The sequence below is a fragment of the Lissotriton vulgaris genome, unplaced genomic scaffold, assembly GCF_964263255.1.
Source record: "Lissotriton vulgaris unplaced genomic scaffold, aLisVul1.2 SCAFFOLD_626, whole genome shotgun sequence".
Lineage (NCBI taxonomy): Eukaryota > Metazoa > Chordata > Amphibia > Caudata > Salamandridae > Lissotriton > Lissotriton vulgaris.
The window spans coordinates 696,191-715,031 of record NW_028242665.1 but is presented as its reverse complement, the minus strand read 5'-3'; the positions used below and the strand labels follow the sequence as shown (position 1 = coordinate 715,031).

Genomic DNA, 18,841 nt, shown 5'->3' with positions numbered 1-18,841 from the left:
TGTGAATGACAGTAGAAAAAGGCATAAAAGAAAAAGACAGATAAATGAGGCACTGATTTTATTTTTTCGGTGCCATCTTTGAATAAGTTATGGGATTAATTTCCTTACAGGGAGCTTGCTTTGTGTATGATGGCAATGGCTTGTCTGTAGTTCATCAAAGCATGCATTGGATTATGAGGGGAACCTCTTGCACATAACGCCATTGACAGACCATTAAATGGGAGACTTATGCAAATCACGACATAGACTGGCCATTTGTGATGCATGGGCCACATTGTGACATTATCTGGTTCATATAAGAGGCTGGAGGCTGGCCGATGGGGGGCACATGACATGTGACTGACCCATTGGTGATATGTCTAGGGAACATCATAGCATTAAATTGCCAAAGCAAAATTTCCTGGGAGCATCATGGTATTAGGTTACATACAGGCATGAAGCACACCATTACAGTGATTCGTATCCAGATGAGCAATTTGACCATATCAAAACACTAAGGTGTGCCTAGATGTCAAGCTTAAATCATGCCATTAATTGATGCTTGTAAGATCCCATATCCACATCATAGCACTAAAAGACCTATGGGGGAACCTTCTTCAATCAATCAATCAATCAATCAATCACTCAATCAATCAATCAATCAGGGTTCTTATAGAGCATGACTACTCACCCGTGAGGGTCTCAAGGAGCTGGGGGGGGGGGTAGGTTCTGAAGTTCAGTCGAAGTGTCAGGTCTTGAAGTCCTTGCTGAATTGCGAAAGCAATGGTGATTGCCAGAGATGCAGAGACAAGGATTTCCAGGTCTTCACTGTGTGGCAGGAGAAGGATCTTCCTCCAACAGTGGTCTTGCTGATCTGTGGGATTGTGGCCAGGGCCAGTTGGACAGGGAGCGGAGATGTCTAGTGGGAGTGTAGAAGGAAAGGCAATGGTTGAGGTATGCAGGTCCATCATTGTGGAGGGCTTTGCAGTTGTGCGTGAGGAGCTTGAAGGTAATTTTTTTGTTGATAGGTAGCGAGTGAAGGTCTCTCAGGTAGCCGGTGAAGTGGCTGCGGCATGGGATGCTCAGGATGAGTCTGGCAGAGGCGTTTTGAATGTTCTGCTGTTTCTGTAGGTGTTTCTGGGGGGTGCTGGTGTAGAGTGCGTTGCCGTAGTCAAGTCGACTGCTGATGGGTGACAGTTTTCCTTTTCCTGGACTCAGTGGGTATCCAATTGAAGATCTGATGAAGCAGGCAGAGCGTGTGGAAGCTGGACAAAACAGCGTTGATTTGATGGTTCATTTGAGAGCGAGGAGTCCAGACTGAAGTTTTTGCGCATTGACTGTGGGTGTGGGGAATTCCCAGCGCAGCGGGCCACCAGGAGTCATCCCAGGCAGAGAAGTGGAGCCCAGAATGTTGTCTGAGTTAAGCTTATGATACTGACTGTCCCATAAAAGAGGTACCCAGCATACCACTTCATGAATTTGTTTATGGATAACCACCTTTGGGACATACTGGTATTGACTTATCATATGGGTGCCAATTGAGTCATTAGTTGATGTGTGTGGCACCTGTGACATTGAAGAGCATACAAGGTGTGTTTGAATCAAGTCGTAGCGTTACTTGACATATACAGGCACTTACACCATACACTATTATTCATTAAAATATGATGGAAGGTAACAGCAATGATTACAATAGCCGCCATAGTATAGGACGCCTAATTGCTTGATGGCAATAATTTGCATATGATAGAGACTAGTAGGAACATGGTTGCAATAGCTGAGTTTCACATAATACCTCTATAGGAAAACGTGCTATGCCTAGACAGAATAGGTGAGAATATTCAAAGAAGCTGTGGGGAAAAATGTATTTCTAACTGAAAGTGATAATTCGATATTTTTAGACAAAATGAATAAATTCACAAAGGAGTTCATACACATGTTTAAGTGACAACTCATACTGATACTGTGAAGCTATAGCATGTTTTTGTGTTTTTAAAAGGTAATTTTGTATAGTGTTAGTTATTTCACTTTTCATAGAGAAAAGTTTCTATTATTTGGTTTTATTTCATTTTCTGACATCACTATCAATGTATGTAACAGATGGTTGAAGAATGCGGCTCTAATGTCAATGTAACGGTCCCTGATTGTAGATTTGTCAAACTAAGACGATGCACGTCTCTAAGCTCTCAGATGGTCAGATGGAGCTCATTGCTATGGCCATAAAAAGACATGACAGGCTTGCCACGCCCTACTACTGGCTTCATCACAACACAATATTTCCCAGATTCCAAGGATAACCTCCTGGGTGCTACACCTGCAACCATGACCGTGATTGGCCCCTAACTGACTGGTTTACAAGGCTGAGAGCTCTGTGGCTCCGCAGTTGCCACTTACATGCCCTCCTTGGCCCAGCCCTGCTTGAGCATTCGTATCAATAACAACACCTGATCAGGCTAGGGGACATGACTCTCATGTGGTCTTCTGCCAGCCTTGTGTAATCTCCTAGAAGCAGGGTGCGCCTTGTGCAGCTTTGGCGCTTCACAGTGGATCCTATGAGGAATTTCAACTGATGGATCCCAGTGCCAACCAACCCTTCGGTATGGAAGATTGAGCACTCAAACATTCAATGAGAGAGGAGCTCCCTTGCTCCCCCTAACTACCACCTCTGGGGGAATGTTTTGCGCTCTACAATTCGCCTTTTCATTTCATTTAATTTCTGTTGAAGCCAGCAGCATCCATGCTGTTATTGAGTATCATAAACCATTCTACTATGCGATGGCCACATTGTCTCTCACCCTAATTGTAAAAACTAGAATGCACAGAGATCTGCCAAATGCCACATCACCTACTCCTCTCTCAAATGATCACAAGAGCTTTTGGCAGCCATCTTTTGCAAGGAATGATGCTCTCACATAATACGTAAGCCTTGGACCCATATTACAATACCTACTCTGATGGTGTCATTTTTTTTATCAAGATTTTGCTGAAACTATTATAGAGTAAACGACTGTTGTGCAGTAAGAATGTGTTCTGAAACCTTTTTGAAACTGTTCTTATATAAATTATATACTGTATGACATTGTTCCTATGTAACGCCCTCTGACACGTGGTGGGTCCTATTCACGGAAGACAAAACTACTAAATAAACGGATGCATAATTTGCTGGATAAATTGATGTCTTAGTCCTGAGATTATACCCATATTGTTGATATGCAATAGGAATAGGTAGGTATGTAATAATAACGTATAATGCATACATGTCTATTTTGCACCTCAACCTATTTTACCCTGATATTACAACATATATGTATATGGTGTAAATGTATATATATTGTATAAAGCGAAGCTCCTGCCATGATGAAAGCAGCCTAACTCCACTTACTTGCCCCCAGACAGAGCTGAAGAGTCGAAATGTATCATGCAACAGGTTCAGTAAATATTGGAACTTCTTGTCTTCATAGTCAAAGCGGCTTCCAAAGACAACGGAACAGATGACGTTGGAGACAGCACGGCTCAGGAAAAAGGTGGGATCAAAAGGCAAGCCTGTGACAGATACAGATTTAAGTTATTTGGAATACACCTGCATTTTGAAAAATCATTTGGTAAATTATTTGAACACAATAGTGAATGTTTAAATTCGCAGCGAAGGTGTATTGGCTATTAAGTGTAAAACATAGTGGACAATATGCTGAAAGACAAGCTTCAAAACATACGAATAAAGGTCCAGCTTCTGAGCAGCTGAATCAAGAGACAAATACAATAAGCATAGATTGATTCAAACATTAGAAGAGTCTATTATTTGCACTGAAGATATCCCATTGAAGATATCACTGCATGCAACGATACACAGCCTAGTAGCACAGTAGCACATTCAATTCCTATAGGCACTTTCCTAAAATTGAGGAACCCAATGAGCCATGAAATTGCAAGTATGAAGAAGCTGTGTAACCACATATATCTGTTTTGTGTGTGTTTGTGTGTGTGTATTTCGTGTATATGTGTGTCTGTTCATGTGCATGTGTGTGTGCATTTAGCAAGTCATTTGAAAGTAGGGGAAGGGAATGTTGGGTGCATGTATTGAAATACGCCTGAGCTTGTTCATCACTTTAAAATCATGTTTGTGTTTGCAAACGTGTACGTCAGTGGATAGTTGTTTTTTGTGGAGGACTGATGATCTGTGGCTCACGGTGGCAATGACTTTCCTAAATGTGTTAATGAATTCAAGAAAAGAGATGCACACCTAGTCATCCTTGTTTAATCCTTTCTTAACCGTTTTGGTTTCAACAGCGACAGCGTGCAATGACCTGCTTCGCGCTTCGTCTCGGTGCGCTGTGTCAAAATAACATTTTCACAAGGAACCCCTTTTCCGATTCCATCAGGCTGCACAGCCACTTTTATGAGTTTGAATCAATATATTGTTTTTGCTTTTCTCTTGCTTTTCTTCATTATTTAACCCGTTTTAATCCTTCACTCTTGTTTTATAGTCAATTCCTTTTACTCAATCTTTTGGTAGGAGTAGCAAAAGCAAGAGAAAAGCAAAAACAATATATTGATTCATTTGATTCAAACTCATAAATGTGGCTGTGCAGCCTGATGGAATCGGAAAAGGGGTTCCTTGTGAAAATGTTATTTTCCTAAATGTGTACCACGAGACACGATTTAGGGATGCCAGGGGCAAAATAGGGCTTTGACCCACCTAGTAGCACCACACAGACATTAATGGTTGTTATGGTTCCTCATGACATAGTCTGACATTTGACGGTCATCAGGGGTATTTCAAGGCATTCTTTGACTGATGCAAGATGCCCAAGGCACATAATAGCAATGACAGCATATGTGATAGCGCCTGGTGCACTCAATGAAACTGACTGGCATATAAGGGATGCCAGGAGCACATCATTGATATCTCTTTTCTGTGTAGCTGGCACCTGAGGAAGATGATAGCGTTGATTGCTTGTCAAGGAAATCCTGATATCATGACATTTTGCAGGTGTAAAGAAACACTGATGTATATCATGATATTAACTATCCTATGAGGTGGAAGGCTGGACTATTTCATCACAATGAGCTGTCTTGCTGAGGATGCATGGACACACAATGACTTAGATGGACCTTCATGGATGCCTGGAGAGCATATTAGCATTAATTGTTTCAGTTTGGGGATGCCTCTGTTGCATCACGGCAATATCAGTCCTATAGTTTGATATTAGAGGCACCTCATGGTATTGACTTACATATGGGAAGATGCCTCGAGTATATCTTGGCTAATACTGCGCTATGGCAGACTAGCTGGAGGGCATTGCAATATTGGTTGCTCTTTAGAAAGACTTCACAGCTTTAACATGTCACTGTCTGGAGATTGAAGAGATGGCTGAGGTGAATTATGGAATTGGCTGCCAATGTAATTTTAGCACTAACTGATCTTTAGGGAAATAAGTGGTGCAGATCATAGTAATGACTCACTAATAGGCGGTGTTAGTGCACACCATACATTGGAGATTTTCAGCCACATGCATCAAATGAGAAAACGGTCTCAAACGTTCAGATTCTCAGAATCTGCCCCTTTACGACCTGTATTTTTGCATTTGGGATGCATCATCCCAAATGCAAAAATCGCAATTTAAGTAATCTCTAAATTGCGATTCCTTAAATTGTGATAGCATTTAAAGAATCGCAAATTGAGATTTCTTAAATGCAATTCATTAAAGTACAAAAAATCTGCGATTTCGCTAATAGGGGGCGCAAATTACCATGAAGTTCAACTTCATGGTAATTTGTAAAAACTTTGAAAAATGCACTTTTGTGCATTTTTCAAAGTTTCATGTTGCCCTTAGGGCATGTGTGTGCACATGGCGATATTCGGCAAGTTTGAGTCAATGCTCGAGGAAGTCGGAGGTCGGCGGGGTCTGGGGGGAATCGTGATTCCCGCCAGACCCCGCCGACCGACGACTTCCTCGCCATTTGCGACGGCCCCATTCACCTTACCTGCGTGAACCCGACATACCCTTCTCCCTTGGGCAACTGTTTGAACTCAAGACAGGCATGTTTTATATTTCTGTCCTGAAGATGATGCCTTGTATTTAAGTTTCGGCATCGAAACGTCGACACCCATGTGCCATATGTCTCCTAAAAATTTGGAATGTATCTGACAATGACATTTTGTTTGAATCAAGTCTGTCTACTGAATACTAGGAAACAGACCGCTTCGCTCGTCCTTGCCTAATTCTCTGTTTTGTTTGGGACACAGGTTGTGCCCCCTTGACATTTCCTCCTAAATTGCGTTATTATTTATATCTGTGTAAATAAAACTCTGTCCGACTGGACAAAGAACATACTGACTATTTAGCGTATGTTGATTCAAGAACTAATTTTCCTTGTTCTAGGGACCACTGTCTTTAGTAACAATGGTTTTGACTGATATATAAGAGACGCTTGTCACATAATGCCATTGCCTAAACTATGGGGAACACCTTTGACATATTATGGCATGGATACCCACATTTTATGATATACTTGTAGCACATCATTAGCTATAATTGACGACTGATTGAAACCAAGTGTGTACAGGCCCGGACTGGCCGTTGAGGGCACCGGGCAATCCCCCGGTGGGCCGCATGGTTGGGGGCCGGTTTTGGGCCCCTGGGGCCGTTTTTGTTACAGGGCCGTTATGCTGCAAAAACGGCCCTGTAACAAAAACGGCCGAAAACCGGCCCTGTGACAGTGCGCGGTCGCACCTCTCCCCCCTCCCCTCTTCTCCCGGAGGGGGGGAGGGGGGCAGGCCAAGCACTTTGCCAGGGCCGGTTCTGGTTCCCAGTCCGGCCCTGAGTGTGTACCCTTGCCCTTACAGACTTATTGCGAGATGTTCACAACAGGCCCTAAAATATGTGAGAGCAATGACTCACCTGTAGGCGGTGACAGGGCACATTACACTATAGGCTGGCCTACTTTAGGACACCAGGAGCACTACGGGAGCAAGAATGGGCCCCATTTTAACATTGCCTGGCCAAGGGGAAATATCTGGGAAATGCATGCGCTTTTCAGCCCGGGAGTAGGTACCTGAGGTGCAATAGAATATTTACGTGTGTAGAAGTGGGATATTTAACACAAAAATATAACTGCAAAGCAGCACAGCATTACCCCATACAGCACTATACCAATTTTGTGGTGGTGAGGGAAGGAAGGCAAACAGAAGAAGATTATGAAAAAGGTGGTGCATGTAGGAAAACAGGGGTTGCCAGCTGGATTCATCATGTAAAGAATTACACATGGATTAGGGGTTACATACATGGACCAAGAGTGAAGGAACCTGTGGGATCTGAGCAGGGAGGGGCTTCAGATGCTAGCCACATAGCAGGAGAATGCTTCGCATATTGATGTCTCTTGCTTGCTTTTTTTTTATGGAGTTTTATATACCGCGAACTTGACCCGAATCGGGTATCAGAGCGCTTTACATAGCACCAGCTGCGTTACATGAGGACACGTTAATTTTTTTGTTAGGAACGGGGAGATTAAGTGATTTGCCCAGAATCACAGGATGTTCAGTGTCGTTGTTTAGACTCAAACCCAGTTCCCCAGATGCGAGGAGGACCGCCCTAACCGTTAGGCCAACTCCTCTCCCAGTCTCAAGTCTGCTGAGGCTGCTGGTGTGAGTTTTAAACAGTCCATTGAGGATTTCTATCCAAGTGACTATTTACAGAGAAGCTTGAATGAATAACTTTTTGGTAGTAAATAGTGAATGCAATGTAGGCTGGTAGACGGAGCCAATGGAGTAGTTAGAGGAGTTTCATTCAAACCTCTTGAGACCCTTTCTCAGTCAGACAAAGACATAACAGATGCTCTTCAAGGAAGTCCAATGCGATTCTTGAATACTGGCAGGCAAGATGTTACATCAAGCCAATTGAGATAGGACCAGGGTTTGCATGGTGGGTTTAAATTTTGGTCCTGTGTTCAGGTTCAATCTTGGATGTGACACACTTGAACAGTTGTGACATGAAACTGTCAATACTCATTACTGAGAAACATTTCTGTACGCCTTTTCGTACACCCAAAGGACATACTAACTCTTTTTCTCACTACATCTGATGGTCCTGAGTGTGCTATATCAAGAGTACAGATAAGGTCTTACATAATGATAACTTTAACACTTCTTTTCCCAGACTTCTATGGATCAGTATAGACTTGTATTTAGAGAAAATCAAACAACCCTAAATTTGGATGTGCACCTTTATTCATTTATATATATACGCAAATTATCCCATCCCAGTTTTTCTTAATCTTTTATATTGTGCCACCCTGCAAATACATCAACTGTTAATTGATGGGGAATACCTCCTCCTCTCTTTTCTCTCTCTCCCTCGATTTTAATTTCTATCCAGAGACAATGTGATTATGCTATGGTGTACCATAGTCCACTACCATAATATCTATTGTTTTTCAACTAGACCTTGTACTGCTCTTTCTCGCTCTGCTTTGTTATTTGACTAGTGAACATTTCTCAGTTTATGAGGGGAACAGTGAGCAGAACAGGGCATCAAATGGCACCCACTTCCAGCTAGAATCAGGGACGTAAGAACGATGTGGGTGTGCAAAAACAGAGACCGGTACAGAGGTATCCCCCCCCTCCCCCCCCCTCAACCGACAGCAACGATTCTAGGAGAGAGTCAGCATTGTAAAGCACAAGAGACTACCTAAACAACAAAAAAAATTGTAGAATATCGAACTTATTGCTTTCAAAAGAGTCATGATTGCATACACTGCATTGTACTACGACGTAAATGCTCCTCAAGTTTAGCTTCATCCTTAATATTTTCAAACTTCTAATTTCAACATTTTTTTAATTGCATCTTGCAATATTGCTCTATTTCATTGTCACATTCAAACACATATTTTCGGTGCAGCAAAATACAGTCACCAAAACTAGTGCAGAATAATAAACCCTTACAGTACACAATCAGATGCTAAACAGCACATTATGAATATTTTACATTCCATTCTACAGACATTCCTGTTTTGCAATAGCAAAATTCCAGACTTTCAAAATATGAAGAATTATTTTTGCTGCTACAAAACAGCATAGCGTATCACAGAAAGAAATTGAGCACAATAACTAATCATAACAAAAAGTAAAATTATGCCTAACAGCATCTCTGCTAATTAGCATCCCTTGGCCAGTTCTTGTAATCTGGCCTCTCATCTTGTTTTTGATGTGTACTTTGAAATTGATACCAACCTTTTGTCTTCTTTAACTCTTCCACCAGGAACTGTGCCTCTTCCTGGATGCGCTCCTCAATGCTCCGCTTCCCCATTCCGAAATTCCTCAGGGTCATTAGAGAGAACCGACGAAGCTGCTTCCAGCGCTCCCCATTGGCGCTGATAACCCCTGAATGAGCAAAAATAGAAACGTCATTGAACCTCAAAAGCTTCATACACAGCAAAGTTTGCTTTAGTGTTTGAGTACAGCTCTTCGTAAAATTTGACTAAGGGCCTTATTATGACTTTGGCGGTACTCCAGCTGTGCCGGCACTGCGCCGTCCCCTGGAGGACTGCAAAAATCATGGTGTACCCGCCCGCCGGATAACGAGTGTAATCCGGGTTAGGCGGGCGATGCTGCAGCCGTTTCACGGTGGTGGCTTGTTAGGCTTATAGAAGAGCCTAACATGCAGCCCGCCACTGTGACAGCTACAGCAGCATGTTCCTACAGAGTGTGGCATGCATGTCACTCTGTGCAGGAACTGGGGTGCAATTGCAGGGGGGCACAACATGTGTCCCCATGCATGCATCCCCAGGCACAAATCCATCAGGGGCCCCTTTTAGGATCCCCTTAGTTGCCTCTCTGCCACCCTTTTCATGCAGGCTCACTGCCATGAAAAGGGCGGTGAAAAGGAAACTCAGAATATGGTTGACGGTGCCTGCAGCGGCACCACCAGCATATTAATGCCGGTTGCAGACCCCTGGGCCAGAGGGATCCTTGATCCATTGGTCTTGTGGCGGTCTGATCGGTACACTCTGAATACTGCGGGCCGGCCTGCAGCGTCGCGCTAGTCAGATCTCCACCGCGAGTAAAGCGGTCCTAGTGATTGCGTACACAAAATCAAGCCCTAAGGCTAAAATGATGATTAAGACTTACAAATTGCAGCATGTTTCTTGGCTGAAGAATATTCCTACGATTTTTAAAGTTCTTTTTTTCCGGTGCAATCATTCCCTTCAGCTGCTCCGCATTCTCTATACCTTGATCTACTTATTTACTTATTTATTTTTTATGGTATTCATTCCAGAGTTGCTGTAAACATGGCACCCAAAGGCTATATTACCTCTTTCTATTCTGCATGGGCAGTTTCCAATCTTCATAATAGAAATCTGACTTATGGATCACATGCTGCTCCTAAATGGGATTCGTATGAATTGGTGCCTACTTGGCCATGCGTAGTTTGCCCGTTATATGCTATTTCCTCTATTCAGGACTTACTTGGTTCTATATTTTAACCATAAATCAGGCCATGTTTTGTCAATTTGTATATTGTCAAATTTAACTTTTTTGAACTGTTCAAAAGATTGAGAAAATGCTGCATTTTGAACAAATATGTGGATTGGCTTGAAATGTAACCAGTGCAGTGATGTGGACACCAGTGCTAAAATGTGCTATTCAAACCCAAGAGGCATGGTTCTTGGAGGGTATGCTGTATTTAGTTGCAGATTTACAGAGGCTGCAGTCTGCAGAGCATAACATTTCAAGAGTGCTGTCCAAAAGGCCCTAATTATTAAGTATACAACTTGGCTCTCAAGCGCTCCTCGATACATTGGTCCAAGGGGCACTGTAAATGTGTGACTAATGCATTTTAGTGCAGTGATGCGTACACCAGCACTAAAATGCATTAGGCTGACCCTCAAAGCATAGTACCTGGCAGGACTGCCCTTACAACAAGCTCAACTACCTGTCATTAAAAAAAGCAAATGAATGAAAAAGAAGCGGTAAGATACAACTTAATTATCAATCATTAAAACAAAGCACAGCACTCCTTCTTATCTACAGCAAACATGTTTTTTAAAAAATTAGCCTGATGATATCTTCTGGGTGACATGACCACAAGTTTTATTCTTTTTTTGTTTTTTTATTAGATACCTAGTGCAATCAACAATTCATACTAAACATAAATGCTTCATTTAGACAACAATACATTACACAAATGATAAAATCACAGATAAATATCAGTCAATTCATCAATAGATAAAGAACGGGGGTCTCCTTACTCAGGAGCAGAAGAGACGTAGAGCGATACTGCACACAAATCAGCATCAGGGAAAGCATATTATCTTAACAGAAGGCTTATTTATAAGCGGGAATTCCTCCAACCCTTAAGGGGGGCCCAGATGTTCTGCCCCAGCTCCCTCAATCTACTGCCCCTCCGAGTATACAGAGAGGATTCAATGTTATGGATCCCCAGCAGTCTAGACAACCACATGTCAAAAGAGGGAGCAGTGGAGTCCTTCCAGCCAGCATCCGGCAATATTCGAAGAACCGCCACACATATAAAAGCAAAAGCTTCCTCCTCCTTTTTCAAACCCAGATTGTAGTCTGTTCCCAGTATCATCAGGACAGGGGATAGGATGATCTTAACACTAGCAGCCCCTCCCAAAATGTTTCAATATCAGTACAGATCTTTCTTAATGTACTGCAATAATAAAACATATGCACCAGATTTGCAGGCCCCTGAAGACACCTCGGGCATTTATCATCATCCCTTTTTCCCCCACTCAAATAGCTTGGCTGGGGTAAAATATAGGTTATATAATGTTTTGTAGTGTTGCGCTCTAAGATTCGTAGAATGAAACAGATTCCCTGCCAGCTGTAGCGCTTTATCCAAATTCACATCTGAATCCCCTAGTTTCACCATCCAAGAGGCCTCAACCTTATCCATATCATCTTGAATTGTAGAGATTAGTATTTTATAAATCATACTGATCTTAATGCCCCCACCCAAAACATACTCAAACATATTAATTTTACCTCCTGGGGTAATCTGAGGCCTAATACTTGCTAGGGTTTGAAAAATGTGTACAAACTTAAAACCTTGATTTGGCGGAATTCCAAATTTCCGCTGCACATCTTCAAAGCTCCACAAGTTGGTCCCTTCACCGAGATCCCCTACTCTTCTGATTCCTTGAGACTCCCAAGATATCCACAACCTAACACTACTAAGGTAAGGGAAGAGACTTGAGTTCCAGAGTGGTGTGTAATAGTTATATTTCGAGATTGCCAGCGAATTCTGAATAACTTTCCAAACCCTCCAAACACTGTCCAGTACTTTATACCTTTTTTTGTTATAGAAAAGTCTGTCCGTTTTACGCAGTAAGAGCCCCACGGCTTCCCTACCTAGCAGCAATTCAAAAATAGATGGGGGACAGACATTCCCAAACGGGCAGTCAGACATATTCGTGGTGCAATCTAGTAATATTGCCATCTGGCTAAAGAGACAAGCCAAAGATAAAATCGAATATTTGGAACAGCTAGGTTACCTCTATCTTGCGGTAAAGACAGACATTTCAGAGATCGTCTTATTTTCCCATACTGCCATATGAAGTTTATAAATACCTACTCAATAGATTTTAACACGCTATCCCCCACCATAAGCAGGATCAAGCAAAAAAGATATAATACTTTCAGAAGCATAGTCATCTTGAGCACATTGGCTCTCCCTATTGTAGACCAATGTATGGAGTCTATTCTTTTGAACTCTGTTGACATTGAGTTGAAAAGTGGCACAACATTCCCTTTAATAATTGTCTCCATTACAGGGCTAATCCTGACCCCTAGATAAATTGCTGAATCAGTGTATCTTCCATCCTGCTTTATAATGTTATTTGAACAAATTATCTGTGTCTTGTTCTCATTAAGAAAATACCCCGAGCACTGACCAAATTCCGAAGTTATTCCTATAAGGGCCGACATGGCCGTATCTGGATCAGTAGTTATTATAGCCATCGGCGTATGCCAGCAGCTTGGTTTCAAATTCATTACACACCACTGGCTTAATACCCTCACACCCTAATATCTTTCGTACCAAAGGATCAATATAAAGGGCGAATAAAATTGGTGAGCAGGGGCACCCTTGTTGGGTCCCCCGAGAAATGTATCTTCGAGTGTGGGGAATACTTTTAAAACACTTGCTGCTACTTGCTGCCCTGAAACCGCACTACAGGAGCCCTAAGGACTGGGGAGAAGGACTTCTGATGGCCTCCTACAGCGGGTCCTGCTGAGACTTACCCTGGTAAGACTTCCAGTTCCAGAGTACAACACGCCACATTCCGGCCTTTCCCATCGCGTCCCTGCTGCCACAGGTGAGGGGGAGGCGGTACCAGCGCGCTATAAAGCGCAGCCTCACCCCCCGCAGCACGGGACGCACTCTTCGAGTGCGGGGAATACTTTTAAAACATTTGCTGCTACTTGCTGCCCTGAAATAGCACTACGGGAGCCCTAAGGACCGGGGAGAAGCACTTCTGACGGCCTCCTATAGCGGGTCCTGCTGAGACTTACCCTGGTGGGACTTCCAGTCCCAGGGTACAACACGCCACATTCCCGCCTTTCCCATTGTGTCACCGCAGCCACAGGTGAGGGGGAGGCGGTACCAGCACGCTATAAAGCGCAGCCTCACCCCTGCGGTGCGAGACGCGCTCTTCGAGTCCGGGGAATACTTTTAAAACACTTGCTGCTACTTGCTGCCCTGAAATAGCACTACGGGAGCCCTAAGGACCGGGGAGAAGCACTTCTGATGGCCTCCTACAGCGGGTCCTGCTGAGACTTACCCTGGTGGGAATTTCAGTCCCAGGGTACAACGCGCTGCATTCCCGCCTTTCCCATCGCGTCACTGCTGCCACAGGTGAGGGGGAGGCAGTACCAGTGCGCTATAAAGCGCAGCCTCACCCCCGCAGCGTGTGACGCGTGCGGGCTGCGCCCGGGCAAAGCCCGGGCCAAGGGCAAGCCCATCTAAGACTGTCAGAAGCTGAAGGAGTCTGGGCTGGCCCACCCCATTTGGCTTCCGGATACGGGATACGGGAGGAACATCGAGGTGCGAGGTAACGTAAGCACCCTGTTACAATTGATGTTATTGTGCTGTCTGGAGGACTACATTGTTACACTAGGGTCAACTAGCCATCCCTGTTATACAATGAGTAAGCGGAAAGGGTTAGCTGGAAATTTGGATAACTTCATTGTAAGGGCTGAGTCACTGCTCACGCATGAGATTCAGCTGACAGAAGGAAGACTGTCTCTGGATCCTGCCGCTTTACAGTCACACCTGTCGCTGGGGGGCCAAGCTGATTTCAATATACCTGACACACCAAGAATACTATCAGCAACAGCTGGCCCCAGCACTTTGAGTCCACCCTTGTCATCTTCACCATCCCGGGTCTCTTTTAACACAGGTGTGCCTTCTACTAACACTCGGGGAAATACTGGAAAATCTGCTAGACACCATAAATTAGTTGTTCAACCAGCCAAAAGGAAAAAAATGCTGCTAACACTACAAATGCCAAGCCTAAACCGAAGCCCAAAAATATTAATAATGGGGCACTTATTAGTAGTTCAGAATTTACCGAGACTGTGAATACAACCTCTGTTGCTACACAGGCAGATGACACCTCAGAGAACAGTCGCTATGTGGTAGACACGGTCACCGCAACCTTGGACCTTATAACGGAAGGGTTTGCATCAAGATTGGAACGCATAAAGGAGGAGATTGCTAAGAACTTTGACTTGCTTTGGGGGAAATTGATGCATTTGAACTTAGCGATGGACAAGCTCAACGGGGAAAAGCTGAATAATGATCATATTGCTGCAGGGGAGGGGAACCCAAGTAATTTTATATCACTTGCAGCTGATAGTCGCGTTAGCGAGACGCAACCATTCAGTATCACCCCCCCCGCCCCCATAGATATTCCCTTAGATACACTATGTGCATCTTGCGGGAAGCGTGGAGATGGTTTTGTGTCCAACCCTGACCCCACTGTGAGAGTCAAGCAGGTCACATCAAGATTAGACACCACAAGTAACCTGAATTTGGCCGTAGGGAGTGCTAACTACTATCAGCCCCAGTCGGGTATTGCTGTGGCTGACTCTACTAAAGACACCAGAGAGCGCTTCAGAAATTTAAATACTAATCCTAACATCTATGTCTTGAACTTGCCACCTGCCTCTAGTCTCTACGTGCTAGTCTTGACTGGTGTCCCAAATCTTGTTAAAGGCCAGGGAGAGTTGTGGTCAGATCTTCGAAATAAATCTGTAGACTGTCTCCGCAAACATAAAAACTTTGACCTCTCCCTAATGGATGAAATTATTATGGTCAGGAGAGTAGGGTGGGTTGGCCAAATAAATAAGAGCATTGATGGTGACTGTATTGTTCTCAATTTTCGTAGACCACAAATGGTCTGCCGTATATTAACCATCAGAGAACAATCCTTCAACGTCACAACAGATATTAGTGCACTTCCCCTAGGCTATTTTTATAAACCGTCAGCAACATCAGTAAGGGGCCCCGAAGCACATGTGTTAACAGCTAACAGGTTCCATGCACTATCCAGCCTGGACACTCAGGACTGACCACTATCGTTGACACCCAACACAAAAGATCATGAAGGGCCAAGTCCGGGCTCAACGCTTACATCCCACAAAATCGTAGATAGGGTAGTTACACCCAGAGGTAGCAGTGAGGCCAATTTGAGTTTCCTAAGCTGGAACGTGGCAGGTCTATGAACTAGGCTTGATAATCAAGATTGGCTGCGCATGATAAAGGAACATGACATAGTCTTGTTCCAGGAGACCTGGGCCACGGAAGATTTATATATTGAAGGGTTTTCATTGTTTTAGCGTGGCAGCCTTAACCCCTAAAATGGGCAGACCGTCAGGCGGTCTGTTTATAGGGATTAACGTGGCCGCTGGTGGCAGTTTTAAGGTCCTTCCAATTAACAGCCAAAATTATCAAGCAGTGCTTTTTAAAAGGGAGTCTGTTTTTACTTGGTGAATTTTTATAATAATGACTTCCCTTCTGTTCCTAATAAGAATTTCATTGGGCTTTTTGATTTTATTTCTAATTTGGATATTCAGTTTAACATGGGGGGCCCTACAGGGGTTTTGTTGGGGGGTGATTTTAATGCCAAACTTACCAGTAAGGGGCATGATTGGGGGACGGGTTACTCCGGCAAATCTGCTCGCAGGGATGCCGAACTTGCCTCGCTCTTAAGATCACACAATCTGGTTAACGTCATGGTTCTGGTAGGCGGGTCTTATGCAACTGGCCATATGCAAACAACATTCAGGGGAAGGGGTTGTTGTTCAACAATAGATTTTGTTTTTATTTCCCCTTCACTCGAAGACCATTTAAAGGTTGCAGAAGTCATTGCTTCGGATCATGGGGATCATCATAACCCTATCAAAATATTGTTGAACTCCGCCCCATGCGAATTCGTAATCGCGATTCGCAAAAATCCACCAAATTCCGCGAGCTTGCAAATTCTTTTTTTTTGCAAGTTCGCAAGATTTTTTTACCAGTTCAGGAACGAGAACTTGCGCATGCGGTCGCAACGGACGCAAACATGTTGTTTTCACTTAACCAGCCTGCTCGCTATGCCTTTTTCCTGTTTCGGGACGCAATGACGTGTTCGCATTCGCAATTTCCTGTTTCGGGTCGCAATGACGTGTTCGCGTTCACAATTTCCTGTTTCGGGTCGCAATGACGTGTTCGCGATCGCGGCGTCGCTCGGCCAGCTACCAAAATCTCGCAGCTCACGCGAACAGGGAGGAAAACTTGTCAGCGAATGCAGAATCATGGTAAGTCAATGCCGCACATGCGAGATTGTAGGTTTGAAGCGTGAACAAGAAAAAAAAATCCGCCAACTCGCGAATTGCGGATTTTTGGGCAATTTCGCGCGATTCGCAAAAATGCCAAAAATTCGCAAATTCCATGAGCGGAAAGAATTTTCCGCCCATACTTACTTTTGGTCCGCTGTAAGGGACCTTCGATCAATGGGCCAGTTATCACCCCAGATTAGTTGCAACATTTCCAGCGATGCCTGGGTAAACCATTTCTCTGAAATTTACGCTACCCTTCAATCGGGGACAGAACATTACGTGCCCGGTATTTTGGCCCCCATAGAGATAACTATTTTAGAAGTAGAAGAGGCCATTCAGCAGAGCTTAGGGAATAAAGCACCAGGGCCAGATGGGCTGCCAATCGACCTAATTAAATGGAATCCAGATTTCTGGGCCCCTTTGCTCCTGAATGTTTTTAATAGCCTGACTCTTGCCACCTTACCTTCCACATGGGCCAAGAGCATTATAGTACTGATTTTTAAAAAGGAGACATGTCCCAGCCGAGCAATTACAGACCGATATCTTTAATAGATAATACCCTAAAAATATTGGAGAGAGTTCTGCACAACAAAATTCTAACCTGGACAGAAGAAAACAACATTTTAGAACCATGCCAGTTAGGATTCCGGAGCAAGGTGGGAACAGTCGAACACTGCCTTAACCTCAATTTGATTATTGGGAAATACACCATTGCACAGAGGTCACAGGTTTATATGGCATTTATGGATCTGTCCACAGCTTTTTACCTTGTTAACAGGGCGAAGCTGTGGACAATCCTTCTGGCAGGTGAGCTGGATGAGCCGTTGGTACACTTTTTGGCATATCTTTATAAAGATCTCCAGGCACAGGTGAGGATTGGCATGGGAGGAGAAGTTTCGGGAGTAATAGAAGTAGGAAGTGGGTAAGACAGGGTTGTGTCCTGGCCCCCCTTCTCTTTATTATTTATATTAATGGTTTGAACAGCTCTCTGAAAATTGCTACCCAAGGTGGTCCCAAAATTAATAGGAAATGTCCCTGTGCTTTTATACGCAGATGATGCGGTACTTATAGGCCGCACTCCAAACTCTCTGCGCACCTTAGTACAAAACTTTAATAAGTATATGGATGGCCTAGATCTACGTGTCAATTTAAAAAAATCTTTTTTAATGTGCAGCGGCCCTGGGAAGCGAGAGATAGGCTCCATCACAGATGATAGCCAAAAACTGACTTGCACACGTTCATTTGTCTATTTGGCGTTGGTCTTTGCTGCAAACAGCTCCTGGAATGAGCATCTAGCCCATTCCAGGAACAAGTTCTCAAAGGCCACCAATTCAATTCTAAGTCTCCCCGCCCTAAGACCACTGAAGCTATTTTAGCAATTCAGAAAATGTATAAACTTCAGTGCATCCCTGTGGCTACATATGGGGCTGAGATTTGGGGCACAGTAAATAGTTTATGTATCCAACAGGAAGAAAACAGGTTCTGTAGGAAACTGCTGGATATCTCAATCTTGACACCACAATAGATATGTCACAGGGAACTTAATCTTAATTTCATATTTGATTTTATTTGTGCTCGACCAGCTCCTTTTTGGCTCTCAGTATGGAAGAATCAGGCTACTTCCCTCACTCGAGAGATTATTAGTGACTGCTTAAAGTGTGACAAATGGATGAAAATCCCCTGGCTGAGTGGAGTGCAACAAAGTTTGCGCAGCAATAGGGAACACATCTTCTTAGATTCTAGTACAGCTGAAGCAGTGTCCAAAAAGGAATTGAGAGATGCTCTCTACTCCCTATATAATAAAGATAGGATTGACTTAGAATCCGTGAAATCATCTGTTCGTAATTACATGTCTATCGAACAGTATTGTCACCCTCTGCATATTTATCTCACTTTACCCATGAGTCGCTGGGATAGGAGCTTATTATGCCGCCTAAGATCTGGAACTGTCAGATATGCACTTTGCTTTCCTCTTGGTTACCGTCCCAACCTCAATCAAACACCATGTCCTTGTGATGGGAG

The 18,841-nt window shown here is 43.7% G+C and overlaps 1 protein-coding gene across 1 annotated transcript in view; it reads right to left on the bottom strand.

The window, feature by feature from the left end:
* LOC147668873 (cytochrome P450 2C11-like) overlaps positions 1-18,841 on the bottom strand; it is a 197,986-nt gene that overhangs the window by 151,915 nt on the left and 27,230 nt on the right. The window contains exons 2-3 of the mRNA XM_086948381.1: positions 9,209-9,358; positions 3,362-3,522 (exon numbers count right to left, since the gene is read on the bottom strand). Of these exons, the coding sequence (XP_086804507.1) occupies positions 3,362-3,522; positions 9,209-9,358 (311 nt within the window). The remainder of the gene's footprint in view (positions 1-3,361; positions 3,523-9,208; positions 9,359-18,841) is intronic.